The following is a 21239-nucleotide window of genomic DNA, read 5'->3' on the forward strand; positions in this document are numbered from 1 at the left end:
GATCAAGGTGTATCATACTCAGAAAACCTCTGTCTATCTATGAAAATAACACTGGCCAGAGTTACAACATAAGACTTATCTGAAGTTCTTGGAGCTGTCTTGTCCAGTCGCCTGATATCTCAAGTTATGCAGGAATGCACATCCAACAATTTCGTCTCCTATTTGAGAGGTGTCAGCCCAATTTTAACCTCTAGAGCACGAAAAATTCTTCCCATTACACTAACGTTTCTAATCCAAATTCAAAACATAATGGAGAGTCCCTTCTGCGCAGGCGCAGGGTTTCCCATTTTCGATAACATAATTTGTATTAAATACAGTATGGCCATCTATATACATACAACTACTGTATTTCTGGAAAATATATACAGTATTTTCCACAGAACATCATATTGTTCTGAGTGGCCCATTAGAAGATTTGGTTGATGTCTGCTTGGAGTCTTGTGGTGTCTTTGATGGAGGTCACTGTCATGGTAATTCGGGTGTCATCCGCAAAGGAAGATACGGAGCTATGGCTTACATCTTTGTCTATGTCAGATATGAGGATGAGGAATAGGATGGGAGCTAGTACTGTGCCCTGTGGAACAGAGCTTTTCACCCTAGCTGCCTCGGACTTGACTCTGTTCACTATTACTCTTTGAGTTCTATTTGTCAGGAAATTATAGATCCATCAACCAACTTTTCCTGTCACTCCTCTATCACGCATTTTGTGTGCTATTACACCATGGTCACACTTGTCAAAGGCTTTTGCAAAGTCTGTCTATACAACATCTGTATTATGTTTATGCTCTACAACATCCAGGACCTTATCATAGTCCAGTAGCTAGGTCAGGCAGGAGCGACATGCTCTAAACTCGTGTTGCCTTGGGTTGTATAACTGATGGGTATGTAGGTGGTTGGCGATCTTACTTCTTGGAACCTTTTCAAAGATTTTTATGATATGGGATGTTAGTGATATCAGTCTGTAGTTCTTTGTAATTGCTGTACTGCCACCATTGTAGAGTGGGGCTATGTCTGCTGTTTTTAGTGAGTGTGGGATGATCTCTGTGTCCATGCTCCTTCTCCATGGAATGCTGAAGGCACGTGACAGGAGCTTCTTGCAGTTCTTGATGAACACGGAGTTCCATGAGTCTTGGCCTGGAGCAGAGTGATTGGGCATGTCATTTATTGCATTTTAGGTTGGGTTTCGTTAGTTTAGTTTACGTTCCTTATGTTAATCTGCACAACATAAAACAATGTCCATGACAAAACCAAAAACAATATTGAACATTTTAGGAATAAATTATGTATATGTAGAATCAGCTTATCTTGTTAATTTATTTGTCAGGAAAAGAACAACTAAGGAAGGTGTTAATTATATGGTGACCTCCAAATATAGTTAAAAGAGACCCGATATTTGTAGTAAATTAATAAAATATTTAAGGCTAGGTAGCAAGATGTAGGTGTATAAGCATTAAGCAATGAAATCACCTCACTTTGTAATATATTTTCTCAAAATTTAATATATTATAGCAGGAACAACAGCAGTAACAGCAGAAGCAACAACAGTAGTAGCAACAGCAGGAACAACAGCAATATGAAGTTCAACGATGAGAAATTTCAATTACTCAGATATGGTAAACACGAGGAAATTAAATCTTCATCAGAGTACAAAACAAATTCTGGCCACAAAATAGAGCGAAACACCAACGTCAAAGACCTGGGAGTGATCATGTCGGAGGATCTCACCTTCAAGGACCATAATATTGTATCAATCGCATCTGCTAGAAAAATGACAGGATGGACAATGAGAACCTTCAAAACTAGGGAGGCCAAGCCCATGATGACACTCTTCAGGTCACTTGTTCTATCTAGGCTGGAATATTGCTGCACACTAACAGCACCTTTCAAGGCAGGTGAAATTGCTGACCTAGAAAATGTACAGAGAACTTTCACGGCGCGCATAACGGAGATAAAACACCTCAATTACTGGGAGCGCTTGAGGTTCCTGAACCTGTATTCCCTGGAACGCAGGCGGGAGAGATACATGATTATATACACCTGGAAAATCCTAGAGGGACTAGTACCGAACTTGCACACGAAAATCACTCACTACGAAAGCAAAAGACTTGGCAGACGATGCAACATCCCCCAATGAAAAGCAGGGGTGTCACTAGCACGTTATGAGACCATACAATAAGTGTCAAGGGCCCGAGACTGTTCAACTGCCTCCCAGCATACATAAGGGGGATTACCAACAGACCCCTGGCAGTCTTCAAGCTGGCACTGGACAAGCACCTAGAGTCGGTTCCTGACCAGCCGGGCTGTGGCTCGTACGTTGGTTTGCGTGCAGCCAGCAGCAACAGCCTGGTTGATCAGGCTCTGATCCACCAGGAGGCCTGGTCACAGACCGGGCCGCGGGGGCGTTGACCCCCGGAACTCTCTCCAGGTAAACTCCAGGTAAATACTATAAAGCTAGTGTAATACAGTACTTTATCTCAACTGTATAATGACATTTTTCGTTGTTGTAACATAATGTTAGATGTACATGAAGGGACATACTAAGATGCTAGCTGCAAGCATAATGTTCCATTATACATTTTTTAAGAGTATTAGCTGTGGTGAACATTCAATATATCATAAGTTTGATCACTGCAACTACAGGGTGGCAAGAGATGGATAAAAATAACATAATTTTTAATTTAACTACCCATTAATTGATATACTATATAACAGCAGTACTGAAAAATTTATCTTTCTACTAAAAATGAAAATTAAACTGCTAATTTAGGGAAAAAATGTTGATTATTATAAACAGTTGGCATGCGAATCAACCTATATTAATACACATTCCATAATTAAATAACAAAAATGAAATACCATATAAGAATGTTTAATATGTATAGAATAAATGGATAAGGCAGGTTAATTATAAGTTTCCATGGCAACAGGACGGCGTCATCATGGCGGACGGTGTTGACAAGTGTTATCTGCATGATTATTTTTTTTTCCAAGAGCTGATTCATTTTATTATATTTATAGATACATGTGCTGCTCATTCATCACTGTACAGTACTATAAAACTTATTAGAGTATTCTAGGTTAGTTAACCATTGTGGCTTCCTCTGGGTCAGTTAACCATTGTTGCTTCCTCTGGGTTAACCATTGTGACTTCCTCTGGTTTAGTTAACCATTGTGGCTTCATCTGGGTTAGTTAACCATTGTGGCTTCCTCTGGGTTAGTTAACCATTGTGGCTTCCTCTGGTTTAGTTAATCATTGTTGCTTCCTCTGGGTTAGTTAATCATTGTGGTTTCCTCTGGGTTAGTTAACCATTGTGGCTTCCTCTGGTTTAGTTAACCATTGTGGCTTCCTCTGGGTTAGTTAACCATTGTTGCTTCCTCTGGGTTAACCATTGTGACTTCCTCTGGTTTAGTTAACCATTGTGGCTTCATCTGGGTTAGTTAACCATTGTGGCTTCCTCTGGGTTAGTTAACCATTGTGGCTTCCTCTGGGTTAGTTAACCATTGTGGCTTCCTCTGGTTTAGTTAACCATTGTGGCTTCCTCTGGGTTAGTTAACCATTGTTGCTTCCTCTGGGTTAACCATTGTGACTTCCTCTGGTTTAGTTAACCATTGTGGCTTCCTCTGGTTTAGTTAACCATTGTGGCTTCCTCTGGGTTAGTTAACCATTGTGGCTTCCTCTGGGTTAGTTAACCATTGTGGCTTCCTCTGGTTTAGTTAACCATTGTGGCTTCCTCTGGGTTAGTTAACCATTGTTGCTTCCTCTGGGTTAACCATTGTGACTTCCTCTGGTTTAGTTAACCATTGTGGTTTCATCTGGGTTAGTTAACCATTGTGGCTTCCTCTGGGTTAGTTAACCATTGTTGCTTCCTCTGGGTTAACCATTGTGACTTCCTCTGGTTTAGTTAACCATTGTGGCTTCATCTGGGTTAGTTAACCATTGTGGCTTCCTCTGGGTTAGTTAACCATTGTGGCTTTCTCTGGGTTAACCATTGTGGCTTCCTCTGGGTTAGTTAACCATTGTGACTTCCTCTGGGTTAGTTAACCATTGTGACTTCCTCTGGGTTAGTTAACCATTGGGGCTTCCTCTGGGTTAGTTAACCATTGGGGCTTCCTCTGGGTTAGTTAACCATTGTGGCTTCCTTTGAGTTAGTTAACCATTGTGGCTTCCTCTGGGTTAGTTAACCATTGGGGCTTCCTCTGGGTTAGTTAACCATTGTTACTTCCTCTGGGTTAGTTAACCATTGTGGCTTCCTTTGGGTTAGTTAACCATTGGGGCTTCCTCTGGGTTAGTTAACCATTGTGGCTTCCTCTGGGATCCTTTTGTCCTCCCCAGAACAGGACGTACAGCACTCTATTAACTCCTAGGTATAAGTAAGTTTATTTAGGCACAGGTACACATAAGTACAATTATCATACATAGTGTAGATTACCTAGGATAACCTAAAAGAGTCAAAGTGACATCCTTTGACTTTATTGGGTTATAAGAATGTAAAAATGAAGGAATATTGCAATAGGCCTATTAGCCCATGCTAGGCAGGTTCAACTCTCAGTCACACCCACTCATATACCCATCCAGTCTATATTTAAAACTGATCAAGGTTCTTTCCTCAGTAATTCTACTTAGGGGTTTTATTCTGCTTCTACAAGTCTATTACCAAACCTGCACTTATCTATATGTATTCTAAATCTTAAATTTGTTTGACTTGAACTCATTGCTATAAGTCCTGTCCGAGTTAGATACTTTCAGTACAATATTTATATCCCTTTATTCCTATTTTCCATTTGTACACTTCAATCATATTTTCCCCAAATTCTTTGTTTTACGGTGCCCCGTGGCCTGGTGGCAAAAGCTCTTGCTTCACACAGTGAGGGTCCGGGTTCATTTCCAGGGCGGGTTTACTTACACCGGTTGCCTGTGTTCACCCATCAATAAAGTGGGTACATGGGTGTTCGTTGACTGGTGTGGGTTGCATCCTGGGACAAAATTGGCCTAAATTGCCTGAAATGCTCTGCATAACAAGCGACTTTCTCCATAGTAGTATGTCACTGATGTCAGCTAGGCCTGTATACCTTGTATATATAGAAATTAAGATATTATTATTATTTCTGTATTTCTGCTGTAGCCTATCTTTGTAAGAAAGGTTTCTGATACATGGACTCAACTTTGTTACCCTTCTCAATATTTTCCAGAGCAATGATGTCCTTCTGTAATACAGAGACCAGAATTGACAAGTGCAATCTAAATAAAGCTGCCTTACCAAAGATATATAAAGTTGAAGTACATATAACCTTAGGAGTTTGTTTTCCTGGGTTAAATTCTACATAATGTTCTTTATAGGATCATTCTAACAAATTTTAATGTGTATGAAGCCTAAATAAAAGCTTATTGCTAGGTAGCAAGTATAATACGTATTATTATTATTGATTTAACACCTTCCATGAATGTAATAAAAATAATATTATTATTATTTATGAATAATAAAAAGCAAGTGCCAAAATGTATGGGTCACACAGCATAGGCTGTAAGTACAAAGACTTTCCCATGTCTTGTCCTGCTGATCTGTACAACCTCTAATGGTCTAGCACTTCTCTGTGGAAATTATAATTGCTCAGCTGGAATTGAACCCAAGTCCTTTCAACTGTGAGCTGAATGGTCTACCACTAATCTATGAAGTATATCTGGAGTATACCTGGAGAGGGTTTTGGGGGTCAATTCCCCCATGGCCCAGTCTGTGACCAGGCCTCATGGTGGATCAGGGCCTGATCAACCAGGCTGTTAGTGTTGGCCACATGCAGCCTGACATACGAACCACAACCAGGCTGGTCAGGTACTGACTTGAGATGCCTGTCCAGTGCCTTATTGGAGACAGCCAGGGGTCTATTCGTAATCTCCCTTATGTATGCTGGGAGGCCCATTTAAAGATTTGGTTGATGTCTGCCTGGAGTCTTGCAGTGTCTTCAGTGGAGGACACTGTCATGCAAATTCAGGTGTCATCTGTAAAGGAAGACATGGTGCTGTGGTTTACATCCCTATCTATATCAGATATGAGGATGAGGAACAGGATGGGAGCAGGTACTGTGCCTTGTGGAACAGAACTTTTCACCGTAGCTACCGCAGACTTTACTCTGTTTACTACTACTCTTTGTGTTCTATTTGTTAGGAAATTATAGATCCATCTACGTACCAACTTTTCCTGTTGTTCCTTTATCACACATTTTGTGCGCTACTACACCATGGTCACACTTGTCAAAGGCTGTCAAAGTCTGTGTAAAGGAGGCCCTCCACATTTGCAAGGGCTGGGGGCTCAAGAACCTCATGAATGTTGAAAATTTGCGAATGTTTGGTGCGCAAATATGATGTAGGGAAATATAATAATACTGTACTGTAGCGTTCGCGAATGTTTTCATGCGTAAATATGTATATTGTAGGGAAATCCAATAATAGCATATACTTAGCTTAACAATACTGCTTCCTTAACCTATTAAACCACGAACAATCATAAAACACATGAAATCTGGGTGGCTGGGCATTCGTGAATGTTTGAAGCTCGCGAAAGTGGAACTCGCGAAAGTGGAGGGCCTCCTGTGTACCACATCTGCATTTTGTTTATCTTCTAGAACATCCAGGACCTTGTCCAGTAGTTGGGACAGACAGGAGCGACCTGCTCTGAACCCATGTTGCTCTAGGTTATGTAATTGATGGACATTTAGATGGGTGGGTGGTGATCTTGCTTCTTAGAACCCTTTCAAAGATTTTTATGATATGGGACATTAGCGCTATCAGTCTGTAGTTCTTTGCTGTTGCTTTACTGCCTCCTTTGTGGAGTGGGGCTATGTGTGTTGTTTTTAGCAGCTGTGGGATGACCCGTGTCCATGCTCCCTTCATGCAGTTCTTCATGAACGTGGAGTTCCATGAGTCTGGGCCTGGGGCAGTGTGCATGGGCATGTCATTTATCGCTTTTTTGAAGTCATTTGGCATCAGGATAATATCATGTAGGTTTGAGTCTACCAAATTCTCTCATAAAAAATTCATTTAGGCCTTTGATTCTCAGTCTGGTTAGCAGCTCGCTAAAAACCAAGTCATATTAGGACTTGAGTAGCTCACTAATTTCCTTGCCTCTATACATCTCATTTTTTTGTTATAAGTTAATTATTAACATGTTCTTTGATTCAGTAATTTATACAGCAGAAGCTGTTAATATCCCCTCGCTCTGGCATTTCAGTTGCCTTTTACAATATGCATGACTTGCAGAGAAAAGATTCTTCTCCACTTCCCCAGTGAAATGAAAGGAAACTGTAAGAACAAGAACTATTAAGAAATTAGAAGAAACTTAGGAAAGTGTGTGTGTGTGTTGTGTGTGAGTGTGGTGTGTGTGTGTGTGTGTGTGTGTGTGTGTGTGTGTGTGTGTGTGTGTGTGTGTGTGGTGTGTGTGTGTGTGTGTGGTGTGTGTGTGTGGTGTGTGTGTACTCACCTAGTTGAGGTTGCAGGGGTCGAGTCCAAGCTCCTGGCCCCACCTCTTCACTGTGTGTGTGTGTGTGTGTGTGTGTGTGTGTGTGTGTGTGTGTGTGTGTGTGTGTGTGTGTGTGTGTGTGTGTGTGTGTGTGTGTACAAATGTACAGTGGAACCTCGGCACTCAAACTAAATTGGTTCCGGAAAGCTGTTTGAGTGCCGATCTGTTCAATTTTCTTTTTGGTTAGATGTTATCACTAACCCTCTTAGGCCCATGGTGACTTATTTATACAGGTAATATAAAAACACACCAAAAATGCGAAGAAACACAAAATAGTTTACAGCGAAGTTCTGGCAGGTTGTGCCGAACAAATGGTTGACTACCAAGCGATTTGTTTACCGAACAAAGCGTTTGAATACAAAACATCCATACTTATTACTGCACCTATTACATACATAGAACACTCAACTCTGATATTAACCCTCCCCTCAAACATCTCCTTGCCAACCTCAACAGAACACATGACCATAACACAAGGCACAGATGTGAGATGCTTTATAGTAATCTGTTTACATTAATGTTTTTCACTGATTTCATCATTGCTTAGTTAATCTTAAGTTAATTTTAAGCCAGCCCGTAATGCTATGCATAGTATAAGTGGCTTTGGCATGCTGCTCTTGTCTGTATTTTTTTGTACCTCTGTATGTGTGCTCAAATTATAAATAAATAAATAAATAAATAAATAAATAAATAAATAAATATGGAGCTGTTTGAGTACTGAGGTTCCACTGTACATGAACAACTGCATGTGTATTGTGAACTAAATGTAAGCAGTATTATTGTATTAGCAAGATATACCGTATATACCTGTCATCTTACATGTTTATGAGATTACACAATACTGTACGTATATGTAATAATTTATAGCATTACTGTAGAAAGAATTGTGGATAATTGTGCAACTTATTTTTTATATAGGCATGGTATTTTACACTGGTTGCCTAAATTTTGTTTACAAAGGTTTCATTAATATAAATGTTGCTATAGAGATATATAGGTAACCCCAATGAAAAAAAAAAAAAAAGGATTTTTGGCTTCATTGCTTATTAAGTTAAATCTTTATAGGCTATCACTTTTGTGTACCTATGATAGTCTTGTGCATAATAGTCACTGTAGAAATTTAAAATGGATGTCTGTAAAAACATCCATGTATTTTTACCCACTGAGCCTTTAGCTTACATCTGAAGGACCTGGATTTGATCCTAACACAGTGGAAACTGGGTATGTTTACTTAAAACTCTTGCACCTGTTAACCTAACAGTAACCACCTGAGTTTCAGACGACTGCTGTGGGTCACATCCTGGGAAAGAGGACAAAAGAACCTAATGTAAATTAACCAGACATAGTTAAATTATTGGGTTTTAATGGTTACTAACCTTTCAGGTTATTTATCCAAAAAAAGTTGTCTTCTTTGTATTCCTTAGTTTTAGCTTTGAGCTGATTTACGTTAGTTTTACTGAGTTTGATATGATTAATCATCTTATTCCAATCTTTTATAACTATATAGATGTTTGAGACCTGTCAATATTTTACTTGCCATGCTATAATATATTTATTTTAGTTCTTGTATCTTTGATTATGGGGCTCTAACCTTTATTTACCTATTAAATTATCAGTGCAAATAACATGTTTTTAATAATCACTCAAATTTTTAAGAATATAACCACAGTAAACTCTCAGTATAATGAGTGTCGAGGTAACAGACTTAAGAAATATGGAACAAAATCCGCTGGGTATATTCCTGCAGAAGCAATGGACAAAATTCATTGGTTTCTGACCACACAGGTTTAGTACTTTCCATGAATATAATTTAGTAACAATAACAGTCAGATTGGAGGAAGTATGAAGGAAATTAAAGTTTTTTTTTTTTTTTCAACAAGTCGGCAGTCTCCCACCGAGGCAGGGTGACCCAAAAAGAAAGAAAATCCCCAAAAAGAAAATACTTTCGTGATCATTCAACACTTTCACCTCACTCATACATAATCACTGTTTACTTTCATGATCATTCAACACTTTCACCTCACTCACACATAATCACTGTTTTTGCAGAGGTGCTCAGAACACAACAGTTTAGAAGCATATACATATAAAGATACACAACATATCCCTCCAAACTGCTAGTATCCCGAAACCCCTCCTTTAGAGTGCAGGCATTGTACTTCCCATTTCCAGGACTCAAGTCCGGCTATATAAAAATAACCAGTTTCCCTGAATCCCTTCACTAAATATTACCCTGCTCACACTCCAACAGATCGTCAGGTCCCAAATACCATTCGTCTCCATTCACTCCTATCTAACACGCTCATGCACGCCTGCTGGAAATCCAAGCCCCTCGCCCACAAAACCTCCCTTATCCCTTCCTTCCAACCTTTTCGAGGATGACCCCTACCCAGCCTTCCTTCTCCTACAGATTTAAATGCTCTCCATGTCATTCTACTTTGATCCATTCTCTCTAAATGACCAAACCACCTCAACAACCCCTCTTCAGCCCTCTGACTAATACTTTTATTAACTCCACACCTTCTCCTAATTTCCACACTCCGAATTTTCTGCATAATATTTACACCACACATTGCCCTTAGACAGGACATCTCCACTGCCTCCAACCGCCTCCTCGCTGCTGCATTCACAACCCAAGCTTCACACCCATATAAGAGTGTTGGTACTACTATACTTTCATACATTCCCTTCTTTGCCTCCATAGATAACGTTTTTTGACTCCACATATACCTCAACGCACCACTCACCTTTTTTCCCTCATCAATTGTATGATTAACCTCATCCTTCATAAATCCATCCACCGACACGTCAACTCCCAAGTATCTGAAAACATTCACTTCTTCCATACTCCTCCTCCCCAATTTGATATCCAATTTTTCTTTATCTAAATCATTTGATACCCTCATCACCTTACTCTTTTCTATGTTCGCTTTCAACTTTCTACCTTTACACACACTCCCAAACTCATCCACTAACCTTTGCAATTTTTCTTTAGAATCTCCCATAAGCACAGTATCATCAGCAAAAAGCAACTGTGTCAATTCCCATTTTGTATATGATTCCCCATAATTTAATCCCACCTCTCTCCCGAACACCCTAGCATTTACTACTTTTTTTTTTTTTTTCTAACTCTATTTGAAACCCCTGATCTAATCCCATTTATTCCTCTCCACTGAAACTCTCCCACTCCCTTCAGCTTTGTTTCACTTAAAGCCAGGACATCCAGCTTCTTCTCATTCATAACATCCACAATCATCTCTTTCTTTTAATTTGCACAACATCCACACACTTTCAGACTTCCCACTTTGACAATTTTCTTCTTACTCTTTTTAGTAATCTTTACAGGAAAAGGGGCTACTAGCTCATTGTTCCCGGCATTTTTGTTGACTTTTACAGCATGCATGGCTTACGGAGGAAAGATTCTTGTTCCACTTCCCCATGGATATACAAGGAAAAGTAATAAGACCAAGAACTATTAAGATAAAATAAAAAAAACTCAGATGAGTGTGTATAAATAAATGTGTACATGTATGTTTAGTGTGACCTAAGTGTAAGTAGAAGTAGCAAGACATACCTGTAATCTTGCATATTTATGAAATTAGGAAATTAAATTAAATTATGAAATTAAAGTATTAACAGTAAATGCTATATCTGCAAAAGATTATATGGTGGCAGATGAGTGTATGCAAGATGAGATGACTCATAGAACAGATATATCTGGAGAAAAAAAGTTGTGGAGGAAAAAAGGAAAATATAGCAAGAGTATAGTTATACCAGTATTCTTATATGGGTGAGGCATGGTCTTTAAACATTGCAGCAGGAAGTGGACTATAGGTAGTGGAGATGTTTTATTTGAGAGCAGTATGTGGTGTATTATGCAGAAAATTCTGAGTGTAGAAATTAGAAGATGGTGTAGCATAAATTTTGGGTGAAAGGAAGGAGGGGTAGGGGTTGTCCTAGGAAAGGGTGGAGGGAAGGGGGTAAAGAAAGTTTTGAGTACCAGGCATTGAGCATCCAGCAGGCTTTAGCAAGTGTGTTAGAGTGGGGTGAGTGGAGACAAAAGGTAGAATTCTGTCTTGATGAATTGATGTGCTGTTGATGTGTAAACAAGGTAACGTTCATGAAGGGATTAAGAGAAACTGGCTAATCATACTTGATTCCTTGAGGTGGGACATACAGTGCCTTTACTCTGAAGCAGGGGTAGGGATGTTGCAGTTTGGAGATCCATTTGAATTGTGATGTTTATGTGCATTTGGAAAAATAGCTATTAAATGAATGATGTAAAGTAAAAGGACACAAGTTCAACTAATGTGACATTTTATTGTGGCAACGTTTTGCTCTCCAGGAGCTTTATCAAGCTTGATAAAGCTCCTGGAGAGTGAAACGTTGCCACAATAAAATGTCACATTAGTTGCACTTGTGTCCTTTTACTTTACATATTGTCAGTAATTCTACCAACTTTATTAAATGAATGATGGTGAATGTGATTTTTTTTTTTTTTTTTTTGAGGGGAGGGGGCTCACCCTACCCTGTTGGGAGACAACAGTAATGGCAATGCTTTCTACATGGTTTAGATACTCATGTACCTGTAGCCTAATTTTAATTTATAATTAGTACCCCCACTGGAGGATATACCAGAGGTTTTAGAGAGAGTAGAAAAAACAAGGCAGATGAAGGAAGCCTTCAAAGACACTGAAAAAGTTTCAAAACATGAGGTTACAGAGAAGAAAGTGAATACTACTAAAGATTTACAAAAGTCAGTGCCAAAATCTTCATCAAATTTTTGTGGAATGAAGAAAGGCTTTCTTTTTGGAGGCTCCACTAAGGTAAGACAACTGTGTATCATAATTCATCTTTCATGACCATTCTATATATTTAATATATACAGTGATTGATTTCAGAAAAAATGAAGCATATAAATTTTTTTGAATGTTGTAAATAGACTTAAAAAGATTTTTTTTTTTTTTTTTTTTTTTACTTTTTTTTCCTCATGGGTCATTATACTTTATTATGAGCCAATATGCCTATCAAATTATAGTAAATCATTGGTTGTAATTTTTTTATATTTTACCAAAATAAAGTAAAAAATTAAAATGTAAAAGCAAGTTTTAATGCATTGTCAGTTTTGCATTTCATCTCATTGTTAATATTTTTCAGAGGAAATGAATAACTTTTTATACATATACTGTGCAGGAATACCTTACCCTATAGATGTGTTCTAGGTCTGTGGTGCATGCAACAAAATTGCATAGAGAGAACCCAATACATATACTAGTATATATAAAATGATCATGTGCCCAAAAAAAAAAAGACATGCATCTGGTTAAAAACAAAGAAGCATTAATAGCAGTTTGTGACCTGTCATGACTCATTAGGCACCAGAAAGCTCAAAGCATCCACCTACATTTATGCTGTGCAAATTGCACTGAGTGAATTTTTGCATAAAGAGTGAATTTTTGTCATTAAGAGAATTACTGGTAGGAATGTGGCCATTTCATAAAAGTGAATTAGCTTACAAAGCAACTGCATGTTGTAAGGAATACCTGAATTGTATTCATTCAACTTTTATGAGGAATGAGCTCTGTTGGTTCATGAAGAGTAAACATGTGGATACCAAATTTATACAGAAATCTCCCAGTTAGCAACTTTTTGCTTAACATTAGTTTGTCCACTGAACAAGGATATACTAGTAAATAATGGTTATGTTTAGCAACCACCTGTATCCTGCTTAGGGGTGGGAGCTTTCTTCGTGACTTTTTTTTTTTTTAAAATACAGTGGACCCCCGGTTATTGGCCAACACGGTGATCAGCCGGTTTTTTGGCGCCCGGTTATTGGCTGTTAATTTGGTGATCAGCCATTTGGGACGTATCCGTCCACCGGCTGGGGCCGCTTGCGCGTCAGTTTGGCTGTGTCTCTCGGTGGCTGAGGAAGCTTCTGCTCATACATCCAAACATTTCGCTTATTTCTCATTGTAGTTTGTGTTATTTTTGCAGTGCAACTGTGAAATAAATAACCATGGCTCCAAAGAATGTTCCTGTGGTAAAGAAAGTGAGAAACACCATGGAATTTAAGCTTGAAGTGATTGAAAAATATGAGAGTGGTATGAGGGTGCTGGAACTTGCCAGGATGTACAGCAAGAATAAATCAACAATTACATCCATCCTGGCAAAGAAAGAACAAATCAAGGATGCTAATGTTGCAAAAGGAGTAATTTTTCTAACTAAACAAAGGCCACCAATAATGGAAGAGATGGAAAAGTTATTATTATTGTGGATTAAGGAAAAAGAATTAGTGGGAGACAGTGTTATGGAGTTGATTATTTGTGAGAAGGCAAGGCAGTTGCATGAGGATGTTGCAAAGAAAATGCCTGGAACAAGTGCTGCAGTTTGTGAATTTAGGGCCAGCAAAGGATGGTTGATAGATTTAAGAAGCGTAGTGGCATACACAGTGTTGTAAGGCACGGTGAGGCTGCAAGTTCTGACAAATGTGCAGCTGAAAAGTATGTTCACGAATTCCAGGACTATGTAAAGGTTGAAGGATTCGAACCTCAAGATTGTGTCCAAGAGAGGGATTTTAAAGGGTTTGAGGCTGACCCAGACCCTGCCGACCCTGTGGACTCTATTGTGGCACTGGGGAAGTCCCTGGGGTTGGAGGTGAGTGGCGAGGATGTGGAAGATTTGGTGGAAGACCACAGGGAAGAGCTAACCACTGAAGAGCTGCAAGAGCTTCAACTCAATCAGCAACAGACTGCAGCTGAGGAACTTGCTTCAGAGGAGGAGGAAGAGGGAGTGAAGGAGGTACCTTCTTCATTGATTAAGGACAATTGTGCAAAGTGGAATGATGTGCAAAGTTTTGTCAAGAAGTACCACCCTGACAAAGCTGAAACACGCCATATCTGCAACATGTTTAGTGACAAAACCCTATCCCACTTCAGGGAAATCTTAAAGAGATGCCAGAAACAGAGCACTCTGGACAGTTATTTTGTGAGACAAGGGTCCAATGACTCTCAAGCTGGTCCTAGTGGCATTAGAAGACCAAAAAGGGAAGTAACCCCGGATAAGGACTTAGAGGGGGATTTCCCTTCCAAACGCTAAGCCCTTCCTCTTTCCTCCTCCCTATCTTCCAGAAGCCAGCATTAGTCTTCAATAAAGGTATGTAATATTTATATAATTGTTAAAATTTTTTTTTTTTTGTGTGTGTGAATATTTTTGTCTGGAATGGATTAACTGTATTTCCATTAATTCTTATGGGAAATATTATTTTGATTTTCGGCCATTTTGGTTTTCGGCCGACCTTTTGGAACAGATTATGGCTGATAACCAAGGGTCCACTGTAGTTAATTTGTTTATTTTTTCACTTGAAACACACACATATGCACACAACACACCAGGAGTTCTGACTCAACTCCTGCAATCGCAGACAGGTGAGTACACACACACAATACACAGCTTTAAAAAATTTAAATTCTAATAAGATCCAGGTAAATGGTGAGATAATGACAAATTTATTAAGATTTTATATACAGTACAAACATAGATGGGTAATGTGAAGAAACTAGACCTATCCTTGGATGCTGCTGAGTAGTGATTGATTATTTTTTCTATGGGTGTGGACAACCTGCCATCTTATCTTATTATGTGATCTTTAATTTTTTTTACGGGGTGTACCAGAGTGGGTCACCACAATGTACATGTACAGCTTAAGTTAGTTGAATGCCAAGTTTAATATAAATAAGTTGTCCAAAGATAAAATTGTTGAATGTAAGGATTATTTTCAGTAATAAAACACTGTATATTAAAACAGCAGTGTTAATATGAAAGAGATAATAATGCAAAACTGTATTGACTGTTTTAGTTATAATTCTTTAAGGGTAGAAATACTGTATAATGATAATAAGTACATGAGTATGAATGCTGCTTGGACTCTGGATAAGTTCACAACCCTCCATTTAAAAACCTATGTCAGCTGTCTCATTTCTGATACCACTAATGGTTGCTTTAGCCACAGAACCCAGATTATATAGGTGAATAAAAAAAGGAATTAATTTAGATGGATGAGAGAAGGAAATGTAACTGAGTGAAAAGTGGTAAGTAGGTTTAAATCTGGTGTTTTAAAGGTAAAAAGTTGATACGTAATTTCTGTTATGTAAATGGTTCATTGAGCCAATCACAGAAAGAGTATTTATTTTGTTCAAAATGTGGTATTATGGATGTACATATAAAAATAGTGTTGTAGTATCATAGGAAATTGTAATGCTATCTCTCGCTGTCAACCTGTATATAATAAGCAAAAGTTTTGTTGTAGTACATTTTAAAGGAAAAAAGCAAAAGTTTTTTAAATTTATCAACATTTGTTAAGTCATCAGGAACAAACAAACGAGAAGCTGTAGAAGAGGTTCCCATGATCAAAGCCAGGCCAGAAAATTCAAGTCTAGTTCTCAAACAAGTTCAGGAAGCCATGAATGCTAACAATGCTATGGAGTTTCAAGCAAAGTTAGCACAGAGGTAAGTATCTATGAAAGAGCCTGCTGTTTAATTTAGGATATTTTCAATTATTAGGGGTGATTTTATTGATGTTTATTGGTAATCAAAGGGTCTGAGCTCATAATATAAAGGTTGTTTTATCAGCAAAGAGCACACAGACTTCTGAATTATACAAAAGTATGAAAATTTGCTTGTGACACTGTTCTTAATCTTGTCCTCTTTTCACAAAAACTAGATAACACTCTACATTTTTTTTAGATAGGCAACATAATTGTCGGAAAACTGGTTATAAAGGGTAAGGTGGGGACTGTAAATTGCAGCATTTGATAGGTCATTAATATAGATGAGGCAAAGAAGAGGACCCCAGAATGTTACCTTAGGGGAGACCAAAATTCATCAGTAGGGTACATGAAGAAGTGTCATTTATAGTTACATGCTGCTGTATGTTATCAAGGTATGCCTGAAAATATGTACTTGTATGTGTCCTCGCAGAGTATACCTACCTGGAGGGTGTTCCAGGGGTCAACACCCCTGCAGCCCAGTCCTTGACCAGGCCTTGCGTTAGATCAAGGCCTAATCATCCAGGCTGTTACTGCTGGTCGGACATAAACTGCCATATGAACCACAGCCCACAATCTTTTGATAAGTTGGAATAGAGGATAATTGATTGCCAAGGGAATTGAGATTGAAAAGTGTCGTGAATTAGCCCTGATCAGTATTTTGAACAACTTTACTCAGAATAATGGTTTCTACAGTTTAACAGTACCTCTGTCCAGGAAACTTCTGGGACAGTTAGCAACTGCTTAGACTGGACACTCTTCACTCCAGGCTCTCTGTTATATATATATGCCTACCCTGCCCTTCCCAGTGTATCTTTGTGACTTGCATGGATTAAAAGTGATCACTAAAGCTTTCATGCAACTGCATGCATCTTTCTAATCATGCTGTGGCTTGGTGGGAAAAATAGGTGAGTGATGGCATGCAGCCAATGCCATGCACTGCTGCTGCATACCCTGTTTCCACACAGTTTTTTTACTCTATTACATTAAGAAAGTAAATCCAGTTTTAGCTATAACACTTGTTGCAGCATGCAGCCACCTACCATTATTTACAGCAAAATTCAGAATGCTGCATGTCTTGGTAGAGAAATCTGAAGTATAAGTGTAGCACTTGGAGCTGATCCTCATAGCTTATGGCTAACTAAAACAAAGACTGAGTTGCTGGGAGTGTCTTCAATCTGTTTCTTTGCTTGGGATGGACGAATAATGAGTGAAAAATTTCTCCTATGAATTAATCCATGTACACTACAACAGAGCGACATTTGACTGTACCATGTATACCTGGAGTTTACCTGGAGGGTGTTTCGGGGATCAACGCCCTGCAGCCCAGTCCATGACCAGGCTTCGTGGTGGATCAGGATCAGAGCCTGATCAACCAGGCTGTTACTGCTGATTGATGTATGAACCACAGCCTGGTTGGTTAGACTCACTTTAGGTGCCTGTCCAGCTCCTCCTTGAGGACAGCCAAGGGTCTGTTTGTAATCCCCTTATATATGCTGGTAGGCAGTTGAACAGTTTTGGGCCCCTGACACTTGTCTCTTACTGTAATCATGGCATCCCTGCTTTTCATTGGGGGGGGGGGAAGTTACACTACCTGCCGAATCTTTTGCTCTTGTAGGGAGCGATTTCTGTGTGCAGATTTGGGACTAGTCCCTCTAAGATTTTCCAAGTGTAAATTATCATGAATCTTTCTCACCAGTAATTTAGGTGTCTTATTGTACTTAAACATGCAGTGAAAGTTCTCTGTATATTCTCCAGATCTGCAGTTTCACCTGCCTTGAAAGGGGCTGTTAGTGTACAACATTACTCTAGCCTAGAGAGAGCAAGCAATTTGAAGAGAATCATCATTGGTTTGGCATCCCTAGTTTTGAAGGTTCTCTTTATCCATCCTATCATTATCCTAGCAGATGTGATAGAGACATTGTTGTGATCTTTGAAAATAAAATTCTCCGACGTTGTCACTCCTAGATCCTTCATGTTAGCTTTTTACTATACGTACTGTATTTGTTTTAAAATTTGATCCAGTTATTTCCTCGAGTTTTCCATAGCGGAGTAATTGAAATTTGTCTTCGTTGAAGTTCATATTGTTTTCTGAGGCCCATTAAAGACTTGATTAATGTTCGCTTGGAGAATTGCAGTGTCCTCAATGCAAATTCTGGTGTCATCAGCTATGCTGATGATACCAGACTGTAAACTGTGGCTTACATCTCTGTCTATGTCAAATATGAGGATGAGGAAAAGGATGGGAGCAAGTAATGTACCTTGTGGAACAGAGCTTTTTACTTTTTACTGTTACTCTTTGTGGTCTATTTGTCAGGAACTTATAGATCCATCTACCCACTTTTCCTGTTATTCCTTTATCATGCATTTTGTTTGCTGTTACACCATGATCACAATTGTTAAAGACATTTGCAAAGTTTGTGTATTCCACATATGCATTTTGTTTGTCCTCCAGTGCATCCAAGACCATGTCATAGTGGTCCAGTAGTTGTGAGAGACAGGAATGACCTGCTCTAAACCCATGCTGCCCTGGGTTATGCAATTATTGGGTATCCAAGTGGTTGGTGATCTGGTCTCTTAGAACCCTTTCAAAGATTTTTATGATGTGGGACATTAGTGCTCTTGGTTTGTAATTCTTTGAAATTGCTTTACTGCCTGCCACCTTTGTGGAAGGGCTATATCTGTTGCTTTTAGTGACTAGGATGACCCCTGTGTCTATGCTCTCTCTCCATAGAATATTTAAGGCATGTGAAAGGGATTTCTTGCAGTTCTTGGTGAACACAGAGTTCCATGAGTCTGGACCTGGGGCATGTCATTTATTGATTTTTCAAAGTCCTGTGGTGTTAGGATTATATCAGAAATTCTTGAAGAAACCAAATTTTGAGTTGGTCATAAAAAATTCACTTAGATTGTTGACCCTTGGTCTGATTAACAGTTCACTAAACACTGAGTCATATTGAGACTTCAGTATCTCACTCATTTCTTTGCTGTCATCTGTGTTTGTCCCATCTCATTTAAGCAGGGGCTCAATAGTGGATGTGGTTTTTGCTCTAGATTTGGTGTAAGAAAAAAAATACATGTACCTTTGTTTTATTTTTTTCAATTCCATTTATAGCTTCAAGTCCTTCCAGAATTTCTTGGCTCCTGTATAATTCCTTAAACTTAAGTTTGATATCTTCTATTTCTTTGGCCAGTGCCTCCTATATTTCAGATAGACTGGCACCTTTGAGGAGCTCTGTGATTCTTTGCCTTCACCTGTAGAGGGAGTGTGTGTCTCTTTCTAGTTTACATCTTTGTTATATCCTGGAAATTGGTCATCCTGTGTTATTTAACTATTGTAAGAGAATATGATCATCACTTAATATTATAGCGCGAAAGTCCCCGTTTATAGCTAGAATAGAGACTTTCGGCGTTATATTATTATCTGTTAAAATATAAAAAATACCATGGTATTATCCCTATTTTATTATTATTATTATTATTATTATTATTATTATTATTATTGTTGTTGTTAGGTAGGTTTTCTTATGTATATAGAGCATAAGTCTCGGAACCATCCGGTGAATTGTTCAATTGTTTATGTCCGGCTGACTGACGTTTGGGTCAGGTGATCCAACCTGACGACGGGTCAACAGACTGGCAGGTAGTCAGTCCGCTCCCTGTTCTAGCCTTGACAACTGATCGTATATTGGTTCTCTCTTAGGAGTATACATTTTGAATGGGTTTGAGAATTAGTCTCTAGAGCTGACTCAGTTTGTTCCTCATTGCTCTGAAAGATTGTTTGGATATTTATATTCTTGGTCAGTTCAGTAATCCATAGAGATACGTCTTCTCAGGCAAACTCTTGCCTTCTACTTCCTTTATGGCCGGATTCAAAGGTCTTGTTGAATCTTGTACATTTTGTAGTTTGAGTTTACACAGTCTTGTTAAGACAAAGACGTAAATGTTAGTGAAGACTTAATTACAGAAAGAAAAATTAATCTTCCTTATTAAGGTGATACTTCCATGATTTTGAACTAAATATGTATATTGTAAATTTATTGTACAAAGTATTAAGATATAATATTAGGTACAGAGAAAAGATAAAGTATTGTATTTAAATACTTTAATAAATTTGAATTTTATTCTATGGAGTTTCCCAGTTGAAATTATTTCCCCTAGACTCTAAAATACCTTTAACTAACTCTGATCCAAAATCTTGTTGCCTATGAAGAAAATAGTAACAGACCACATTCTGAAGTTCTTTATAAAATTTCTTATTCGCAACAAATGGGGCACCTGTCTGGGATCTCTGTTGTTCTAAGACATTTATCAAAAGAACAATATTAAAGTTATATACTAGGAATTTATCTTTAGTTAATTTCAAAATTTTTATCATGGAAGATCACATTAAACATTTATTTGAAGATTTAACATTGTCAAAGCTGGACTCCTTGAAACTTCAAACGTGCTGGCAGATAGCCCGTAAATTGGGAGTACCATACGACAGATATTACACAGCCAATACCGTAAGGGCAATAATTAGAAACAAATTGTTTCCGGGGGCCTCTAACGATTATGTAGCAGATTCTTACTCTGAAAGTTTAGTTTCTCAAGTAAGCTACCAGTCGAGATTCGAAGTGTTAGAAGAACAATTTCAAGGAGTTGATCTTGAAATTGAACCCGATAGATCAGGTCCCGCTTTGGCTTCTAGTAAAGTAGATGAAGTATTGCAGGGTGCAGCCGCTGTTCTGCATTCACCCGTTACTGAAGGAATTCCTATTAACCCTTTGACTGTCGCGGCCGTATATATACGTTTTACGAGGTGCCGTGTTTGACGTATATATACTCATAAATTCTAGCGGCTTCAAATCAAGCAGGAGAAAGCTGGTAGGCCCACATGTGAGAGAATGGGTCTGTGTGGTCAGTGTGCACCATATAAAAAAAATCCTGGAGCACGCAGTGCATAATGAGAAAAAAAAAACTCCGACCGTTTTTTTTAATTAAAATGCCGACTTTGTGGTCTATTTTCGTATAGTATTTATGGTTGTATTCTCGTTTTCTTGGTCTCATTTGATAGAATGGAAAACATATTACAGAAATAGAGGTGTTTTTGATTGATTTTACTATAAAAAGAACCTAGAAATGGAGCTCAAAGTAGGGGAAATGTTTGATTTTTGCCAATGTTCAAAAGTAAACAAATGAT

General features: G+C 38.5%; 1 protein-coding gene across 7 annotated transcripts in view; it reads left to right on the plus strand.

Annotated features, from left to right (window-relative positions):
* Window positions 1–2915: 2915 nt before the first annotated feature.
* The window catches only part of LOC128692638 (uncharacterized), a 35543-nt gene continuing 17219 nt past the window's right edge, over window positions 2916–21239 (plus strand). For 3 of the 7 annotated variants that reach the window (XM_053781867.2, XM_070089907.1, XM_053781868.2), the window contains exons 1-3: window positions 2934–3024; window positions 12126–12337; window positions 15871–16016. In XM_053781867.2, the coding sequence (XP_053637842.1) occupies window positions 2940–3024; window positions 12126–12337; window positions 15871–16016 (443 nt within the window). In that variant the 5' untranslated portion in view covers window positions 2934–2939. Of the gene's footprint in view, window positions 3078–3848; window positions 3926–12125; window positions 12338–15870; window positions 16017–21239 lie in introns of those variants that run through there. The other 4 variants (XM_070089909.1, XM_070089908.1, XM_070089910.1 and 1 more) reach the window with 4 other exon arrangements.

Source organism: Cherax quadricarinatus, chromosome 30 (assembly GCF_038502225.1).
Source record: "Cherax quadricarinatus isolate ZL_2023a chromosome 30, ASM3850222v1, whole genome shotgun sequence".
Lineage (NCBI taxonomy): Eukaryota > Metazoa > Arthropoda > Malacostraca > Decapoda > Parastacidae > Cherax > Cherax quadricarinatus.